Source organism: Anarrhichthys ocellatus, unplaced genomic scaffold (assembly GCF_004355925.1).
Source record: "Anarrhichthys ocellatus isolate YVR2014 unplaced genomic scaffold, GSC_Weel_1.0 scaffold39, whole genome shotgun sequence".
Lineage (NCBI taxonomy): Eukaryota > Metazoa > Chordata > Actinopteri > Perciformes > Anarhichadidae > Anarrhichthys > Anarrhichthys ocellatus.
Window position 1 is genome coordinate 4,151,445 of NW_022280069.1, and position 9,505 is coordinate 4,160,949.

At 41.3% G+C, this 9,505-nt stretch overlaps 1 protein-coding gene and 1 long non-coding RNA gene across 3 annotated transcripts in view; both read right to left on the reverse strand.

Annotated features, from left to right (window-relative positions):
* Window positions 1-3,645, reverse strand: part of sh3bp5b (SH3-domain binding protein 5b (BTK-associated)) — a 33,654-nt gene extending 30,009 nt beyond the window's left edge. Inside the window, exons 1-2 of the mRNA XM_031867372.1 lie at window positions 3,305-3,645; window positions 1,004-1,066 (exon numbers count right to left, since the gene is read on the reverse strand). Of these exons, the coding sequence (XP_031723232.1) occupies window positions 1,004-1,066; window positions 3,305-3,382 (141 nt within the window). The 5' untranslated portion in view covers window positions 3,383-3,645. The remainder of the gene's footprint in view (window positions 1-1,003; window positions 1,067-3,304) is intronic.
* A 2,504-nt stretch (window positions 3,646-6,149) lies between these two features.
* Window positions 6,150-9,450, reverse strand: LOC116394430 (uncharacterized). 2 transcript variants are annotated; one of them, XR_004213463.1, is made up of 4 exons: window positions 9,247-9,450; window positions 8,472-8,623; window positions 8,272-8,384; window positions 6,150-7,951 (listed from the first exon to the last, which is right to left on the reverse strand). It is a non-coding gene; the product is annotated as an uncharacterized LOC116394430 (long non-coding RNA). The 2 variants fall into 2 exon arrangements; XR_004213462.1 differs by having other exon boundaries at window positions 8,472-9,450.
* Between the last annotated feature and the right edge of the window lie 55 nt (window positions 9,451-9,505).

The window sequence follows — 9,505 nt, forward strand, 5'->3', positions numbered from 1 at the left end:
TTTTTTTAATAAAAAAAATTTTTTTTTTTCTCAAAAAAAAAAAACGGGAGGGTGTTTTTTTCCCCCCCCCCCCCCCCCCCCGACGGTAGCAGGTCACAGGTTTGTTGCGACGTGAAAACAACTTGACTTGACTCCGTAGCTTGTGGAGCCATAAAGAAAAGGCAGAAACTTAAATCAATCAATCGGTTCTAACAATGGACGCAGTGTTGAACACACCAGGCACATGGCCGACGTCCACAGGGACAGAAGAAGGTTGACCGACCAACAGACGATGAGATACCAGACACACAACGGTTGATACCAGGAACAGTGACGTCACACGAGTCTCGATAAACTCAATACCACGGTGTAGAGCATACATACAATAATACAACCGCTTCTTCTTTCTGAGCCAACAAAATGTGATTACGTACATTTAAACAGAATCTGTGAGTTTATGCTATCAAACACGAACCATAATCATGATTTTGTTTCTTCCCAAGTAGTCACAAATTAAAGCAACATCGGGGAACGCTCGACATGATGGAACCTGATCACAAAGAACATGTAAAAGGTCAACGACGAATATTTCGTCCCTCTTTCACCGGATAAACGCACCCGAACTGAGAACAAAGCCCTGTGAACCAACGACCTCTCAGCTGACTGACACCAGGCACAGCGGAGAAACACGACACGACTTTGGATTTTTACCTCCGTAAAGACTCACAGAATACTGCCGAGGCACATAAAGTAAGCCGTCAGACTTTATGGGGTTTTTATGGCATTCAAAGATCAGTTATGAAGTCAGACTCTGAACTCTGCCTGCTTGATCACCGCTAAGTGATCTGAATATGTCGTTGGTAAAATCTCTACAAGGGATCAAATGAGTTTACTGTAACACATCATGTCAGTGAGATTTTATGTTTTTAACCTTGCATGTGATTTAATGCACCACCAGTCAAACTGCTCGAACACAAAGTTAACCTGCATCAACATATTCGATGCAAACGTGTGCGTGACTGACCTCCAGCTCCGTCTCACATCTGTTGATGTCGTCGGTGGACTGGTTGAGTTTCTCCAGCTCCCCCTGGAAGAGAACCACAGAGAGGTGAAGCAACAGAAAGAGACGGAGGAGAGAGAGGGGTGCAATATGTAACATCTGGATGTATAAGAGGGGGCACCTGGCAACATCTGGACTGAATCAAGAGGAAGAATTAACAGAAAATATTCACATTAAACTGTCTGGTGTTTACAATAGTCCATGTTCTTCAAGAAGAATACAACTCCAGCTGTGAATTAGTCTAATATTAAATAACAAATAACCCAATTCATGTTTTAAAGGATGCACCAGGCGGCAAACTCCGGTTCTGCCGAGTAAAACCTGCATTCTATCCAGTGTCCAGCAGGGGGCGACTCCTCTGGTTGTATAGAAGTCTATGAGAAAATGACTCTACTTCTCTCTTGATTTATTACCTCAGTAAACATTGTAAACATGAGTTTATGGTCTCAATCTCTAGTTTCAAGTCTTCTTCAATACAGCATGATGTTCATTTAGTACATTATGGTCCATTTAGAGTCACACAGACCATAAAGCAGGGGATGCTTTAGGGCGGGGCTACACGGTGATTGACAGGTCTCTACGTCACTCCTCCTCAGTCCTAATTCGTTCATTGGTTGCGAAAACAACAACAACAACAACAACAACAACAACATGGAGACGACCGTAATCCAAGATGACGACGTCAAAATCACCGAACTGAAGGCTTCAAAACATCGGTCCACAAACCAATGGGTGACGTCGCCACGACTATACATCCACTTCTACGGTCTGTGGGATGCACTGGTTGGACATTCTCTCTCCTGGTACAGATTCCGAAACCTGAACGATTTCTACTCCGATACCTCTTCACCAAATTTAAAATCCGTGTCTCACCGTGAGGAAATCATCGGCGTTGTTTTCTATGAAAGGTAACATGAATCCAAAGGTGCTGTGGGAGGAAATACTGAGCTCAACAGCTGTATTCAACGTTCACATCTGGACGACAGCTTAATGAGCTCAGTATCCACCTCGATACCAATCCGGCCAACAGTCACTTCAATAAAAACAACAATGTTCTAATTATTCAAAATCACTTTAAACTAAATCCTTGTTTGGTCACTGCGGTTGAGGTGACATCACTTTGGGCTTTTGATACTTGTCGTTATCGTTATTGGATCAATTTGCCTCTTAAAAGATTATTCAAATAACACAAAGGGAGGAAAACATCTTTCTCCGGCAGACGAATGTGACCGGTGAGGAAGGAGCACAAACACCTTTGATGAAAGGGATCATCAGCCAGAAATGAATTAACGGATACAGAATGTATCAATAAATGAACAGTTAATGAAAACGGTGAGCACACCAGGACCTCTGGATTACCTCTGGATATAACAGTGTGTTTTAATATTTTTAAAGCTGAAAGATTTGGCAACAATTTTCATAATCGATTCCTAATTTAAGTCATTTTTAGAGCAAAGATACCGAACGACCACAAGCTCAAGCTTCTCAATTTTGTTTCCGGTAATTAGTAAAAATAATGTTGGCGTTTTTGGATGGTTGGTCGGACAAAAGATGTCAAGATGTTCCCTTCGGCTTAAAGAAGATCAAATAGTTAATTAAATATTTGTGAAAACAGTCAAAACGATATCATTGTTAGCTGCAGCACTGTTAGAAACCTGTTGTTTTTAAAGAAACAATTAGTCAATTAATCAATTAGTTGATGAACAGAAAATTAATCTGCATTTTTTTTAACAAATGATTAATAAAGATATTTTCCAGCAAAAAACGCTTAAAATGAGAATCATTCATGATAGTTTCATTTATATTTTAAAAACCTTTGATCATAAGTCTGTTTACAGTCCTTCATCCATAATAGCTGGTTCTATATAAGAGTGTTTTTCATATATGTTTCAGATTCATTCATTTGTATCATGTTTACGTATTTTAACCTCATTATTATATGTACTTCACTGAAAGGTTGTAACTTTGTTTTACTCATCTGTTACTGTTGAACATAAAGATATTTGGACTTCTAAATATCACTCAGCATGGAGTGGATTTGCTTTCTAACACATCTGCATCAATATAACCAGCATCTGTGGGATTGATTTGAAATATCAAAGCATTTACATTTAAATCACGAAAAACACGGAGAATATGCAGATCGTGCTGGTGCAGCGGTGTGCACACAGACAAGGCTGGACTACGACCAACCAGTGTCGATACATAAAGAATACCAATATAAATATCAACACTAATCGATGCTAAGGATGCACAGACAGGTACCTGGATTCTGGGGTCCACTTCCTCGTCGTCGTATTCCGCCTCGTCATCCGACCTGAGCTCCTTCTCTAAATGATCCATGTTGGAGGTGAAGGACAGATGTAAGGAACCCGAACAAAGAGACGTGACAACGGGGCGCACAGAGACCACAGGCTCCTCTGTCTCCGGCCGGGCACCAGACGTCGGATTCACGAGTTATTTTTATTTATTTTTTACTTCGACGTCCACGGATTGTATGAATTCATTTTAAAATAATAAATGTTGTTTTTTTTCTCGAAGAGGAACATCGCGGCTTGTATCCACCGGCGGTTCCGAGCAGCAGCAGCGTGTCTCGCGCTCAGCTCCCCTCCACACTGAGCCCGGTGCTGAAATGTGCACAGCTCTGCCTCAGACCGGGAACGCCCCCTTTGTGAGTGTCTGCAGACTAGAGTGTATGACAGGTAATTAGTGCCGTGTTGTGGCGAAACCAGGCGGCAACCTCAGGTGCTACAGAGTGAAGCCAATGCCTACTGTCCACCAGGGGGCGACTCCTCTGGTTGTATAGAAGTCTATGAGAAAATGACTCTACTTCTCTCTTGATTTATTACCTCAGTAAACATTGTAAACATGAGTTTATGGTCTCAATCTCTAGTTTCAAGTCTTCTTCAATACAGCATGATGTTCATTTAGTACATTATGGTCCATTTAGAGTCACACAGACCAGGGGATGCTTTAGGGGCGGGGCTACACAGTGATTGACAGGTCTCTACCAGAGACGTATACGACGTCTCTACGTCACTCCTCCTCAGTCCAAATATGGTCACTTCATTGTTTGCGGAGATAAACAATCCTCTCTGCTGGTGCAGTTGCCATGGCAACACGCGCCAACTGATGTTAGCCTACATTAGCTTAGCTTAATAAAAACGGGTCGCCATACTATTACAATTCGGCATTTTTTTAATAAACCAATTACAACTACCAACAGTCATACATTCAAGGACCTTAACATATTGTCACATATTGTCAAATAACGACAAATAAAGGCTAAACTGCCGCGGCACCTCTCACACACAGTGGCGGTGAGCTTGCAACAGGAAGTGCCTCTACTAGCTGCCGCGATTTGAGCCCTTTCTCTAACAAACACACACACACACACACATGGCCTGAACAGTTTCAGTTTCAAGATTCCCTAAAACCACCATTTTCCTTGATTTGACCCACACTGGTAGATCTAAAATCCATCTCAGTAGATACGGGTCGAATTTGACCCAGTTTACAAACATGTGTAGCACCTGTACGAAAGTATAACATTTTAAGATATTTTCATTTGTGTACTTTGGGTCACTTTAGCAAAAGTCATCACATTTCAGGCTAAAAGTGACGTTTAGGGTATTTTTACTGCGGTCAAATGTCAAAACGGGTGAAGTTTGACCCGAACAGTGTGTCAGGTTAAGAGTAAATATATTCTGTCATATAAACCAAACTGCTCTGTGTAACCGGAGCTGAGGGATGAGAACAGCGCGCAGTTGCCTCCGTTGTCGTTCGTTCTCCTCTTTTGATCGAGAAAGTTCCTCCTCGTACTCCGCTATGGTTCTTTCAAACAGACCACAGATCTCCTCAGCAGCCGCAGTTAGCCGCTGGTTGACTAAAGATCTCAGCATGTTAACTTTAGACATTCTCACTAAACCACAGAAACTTCTCCTCCAGATAAACTAACCGTTAATTGAAAACGTTCCTGCTAGCAAGCTAACTTCATTAGCTCCGTAGGACCCGTGCGGTGACGTGAGCCGTCATCCGCGCAGCCTCGGTGACGTCAGCCGGCCCTTAAAATTGAATGCTCGTCTATTCGTGGTATTACGGTACGGGTGCTTTACTGGCCCGGAAATAGAACAATTTATCTAATTTGATATAACAAGTCAAAAACGACATATTTTGGAACATTATCTGAAATCTAACTACAATAAAATCTGAAGTTACACTACTGTACTCTTTTTAAATTAAAAAATGGTTCGAAAATTATATTATCAAATATGAAAAAATGTCGATTTTTGAGAAAATTAAAGGCAAAATCAGGTCAAATAGCATTCATTTTCATAATTCCCTCATATTTGGACTTTGATTATAAAAATTCCTTCAGAGGTTGTATTACACTTTCACTGGATTGTTGTTCATGAGCACTATGTCCATGTCTAATTTCAATAACATCATGGTACACATTAAATATTATAGGAATACTGGGCTACTGTTACGGCCTATTTAGTGTGCCTAGGGGTACACGGGAAGTAACATAACAGGTGATAGAAAACCTTGGCAAAATGTTTCACAAAATGAAAGGATGAGGCGGCTGCAATCAGTGACATTTATTGGCTGAGTATGGATGAACAGGAACAAACCAACTACCTTGGAAGCTAATGTCATTTTCAAACCCTTTTTCAATAAAAATAGTACAGTAGTTACAGTAGTGTAACTTCAGATTTTATTATAGTTGGATTTCATATAATGTACAAAAAGACGTTTTTTGACTTGTTATAACAAATTGGACAAATTTTTGCTTAAATATATGTAATGACACACTCAAAGCAAAGTGTGACTCTGTGGGCGCTGCACAGCTTCATCCCCGAAACAATGCCTCAACTCAGCCTACATGCTGCTCAAACGCTCTGCGTGTTGAATACACTTATTGTAAGTTGCTGTGGATAAAAGCGTCTGCTAAATGACTGTAATGTAATGTTTGGAAGCACATACCTGTGTGAGCAGCTTTTCTCTGTGATGAAGATGAACAAAAACCCACACAGGAGTCGTCTCACTGATGCACACCTTCACTCCATCTTGAGGGTTTCCACAGCACAGAACCTAACCCCACACATGTGTGACCCGGTGATACTTAATGCACAAGACCCTGAATAAACTGGAACTAGAGACTGCGATACTGAAAATATAGATTTTATTAACAATGCACGGCTTAATTAAAAGACTCGGCTTTAAAATCAATTCATAAATCAAAACAAATGAACAAGAAAAGAAACAAACACCATCAGGGAGGTCAGTGTAGAGTTAGGTGGAAATAAAGGAATTTGTCACAAAACATGTAGGCAAATTATAACTAAACCACTGCACGCTAAGGTGACTCAACCCACACAATCAGATCTGCATGTAAGATGCCAACTCTACCACTTGGTCCCCTTCAGCACAGCACAAAGAAAATAAACAGAAAATGGCCCATTCAATAGATTTGTTTAAAAGGCACACTAAATCTAATAAGTATGGGAAAAACAATGGTTGGCTGCTCGAGTGTCTTTATTTAAAACTAAAAAGAAACAATACATTAAACAAAAGGGAACCGTCACACAAACATTTGATCAAACATGCAACGTAAATAATCTACCTTTCTAGACTGGACACCGTCCCCTCTCCCAGTTGAAGACATGCCGGTGACTAGAATCTACATTCATAACAACCATGTTCATATTGTGTTAAGGGGACTAAACCTGTGTAAAAACATGTTAGTTCTGCTTCAGCGCACCTTTCTTCTTGGCTGATGTGCCGAAGCAATCACTCCAAGTTTTAGTCCCTCACCAAACATCAATCTAGCAGATAACACATGTTTAACCATTATCTCACAAACATCTCACATTGTTTCTCCAATTTCACGCTTAAAATCATGCTTTTAAACACATTTATAAAAGGAAAGAACGAGAGCCCACCAAACAGGTAGCTGGCCTCAGCTGCTCCCTCAGGTGTGTCTGGGTTCAGGAGGAAAGGCCCAGGTGAACCCCCCTCCCCCTTTTTATAGACTCTGCCCCCTGTTGCCGGGGTCCTAATGGCAGGCTGCCTGTTACCTGCCTTCCCACACATTAATGAACTGGCAGCCAAAAAAAAGCCAAACATCTCTGGTACAGAATGTAGCCTATTTGTTTTCTCCAATATCCATTATGTCCTATTTATTAAATTTTGACCCTATTTGGCCCTCAACGTAGTCCCAATATTTAATTTTATCTGTGATTGAGTTTGACACCCCTGCTGTAGGGGAACTACAGTGGACGACATGAAAACACGGAAACTCAAACGGCCCTATCCAGAGCCGGTGTTTGGTTTGTTCGTTCTGGGCTACTGTAGAAACATGGCGGCCGGCTCAGTGAAGAGGACCCACTCCGTATGTCTCATTTTAAGGTAACAAAAACACAAGGATTCTTATTTTCAGGTCATTATAAACTAAAGAAAACTTACTAAATAATATTATATTCCATTTCTGCTAATCGATCCCCCTGAATGCTACACGCTGTACCTTTAAATGGTTGTTGCCATTAACATTTGAATTGCTTCACACAGAACAGTGGTCTTCTGGGTGAAAGTCCTGTTTTTGTGTGACCCATAAATCCACCCCAACCTCCTCCGTATGCGACGTTATCACTCTTTATACAACGTCACCTGACTTACTCCTTTGCTCCAATCATAATTAGTAAGACAACTATTCTGAACCTCCCTGCGGTGTTGTGTGAGTCTTATCGAGGCAAGGCAGAGTTGGTGTGCAGTCTCATCTCACACATCCAATAGTTTAGTTGGTAACAGGCGCCCAGGAACCAGGTCTTCCAGGTAGATGAGCCTTTGGCAACATAGGCACATCTGTAAAGGGAATGGCTCCAATACGCTGGGTTCCTATTGTTCCAGTTACTACAAAACAACACAAAAATAGTGTTTTGGTGGATTTGGTGAAGGTGGAACAGTGCAAGACAGTTCTGGGTTGACTGTGTTTGTTTGTGTCTGTATTGTGTGTTAGCACTGTGATAGACTGGTGACCTCTCCAGTAACTTTGGTTTAAAAGTCCAAGCTTTTAGATCGGTCTAGGTCACATACATCTGTTGTTTTGATAGAATTTCAGTGACTAAATGTCAATGTGTAATTAGAACATGCTTCACAATGTAATATGGTAATGTCAATTACTGCTGTTATCAGGATCATAATTTTATTCAATAACATTTAAAAAACCTTACGTATAAGACGGTGGGCGTCCATCTACCAATGAAAACGTCCACGAGTTGGATGACCTCTGACCAGCCAAGCCAATCCACATTTTGACAGAACATCCAAATATACGGACATTTTCCTGTTGGCAAGGAAGTGCAGTGAATGAATGAACTTGCTGCAAGGTACAATCTGTATATTAGGTTTATATAAGAAAAATCACAAATACCTCTTCCCTTTCATCATTCAAGATCACCAAGTGGGATCCCTTGCTTTCACAGTCATCTACGGCATTGTCCCAGGTGCCTGTCGTAGAGGAAAGCTGGTAACAGGTGGACATGTATGTATGCCATCCTGGGGGACAACTTTTGGGTTGTTGGTCTGCTCAGAAACAAGCACAGGACAGGACATATCAGGGCAAGATGGGGCCGGAACGGGCAAGTCAAGGTTGGACAAGATGGGACAGAAAACAAGAAACAAAAGTACAACACAGGAGAGTAGAGGACAACACAGGGCAGAACGGTAAGAGTAAAGACAGTTCAAGATGTGGTCACAGCAAAACAGAACAAGTCAGGACAGAACTGATCAGGGTACGACAAGACAGGACATAACAGAAAACGGGACAGGACAGGAGAGGAGATGAAAAGATAGAAGAGAAACAAGACACAATGATGAAAAGTCAGGGGATCACAAAAAGTCTTTGTCTGGGAACCATGACATGTCTGGACAAAATGTGGTGCCAATCCTTCAGGTAGTTGTTGAGATATTTTACAGGATAAGAGAAATCTTTGCTGGTTGCGTTACAGGAAAAGTCAGGGGACCACCAAAGTCAGAGGGGTTCTTCCCCTGTAGACCATGAATGCCTGATGAAAATGTCATGGCAATCCATTCAGTATATATCGATATATTTTAGTCTGGACCAAAGTGGTGGACTGACTGAATGACATTGCCAACCCTAAAAATATATGAATTAATACAGGTTTCAAAAAAGAAAACTAACTCACACATTTCAAGTTCCTTTATCTGATTTTGTTGTTTGATGAGCTTCTCGTTTTTAAAGCCGTTGTCAATTGCTAGTTGGTCGCTATAGACAACCAGTTGGTCTCTCTCTTCAACCAGTTGGTCTTTCGTTTGAACCAGTTGGTCTCTCTCTTCAGCCAGTTGGTCTTTCGTTTGAACCAGTTGGTCTCTCTCTTTAACCAGTTGGTCTCTCTCTTTAACCAGTTGGTCTTTCGTTTGAACCAGTTGGTCTCTCTCTTCAAC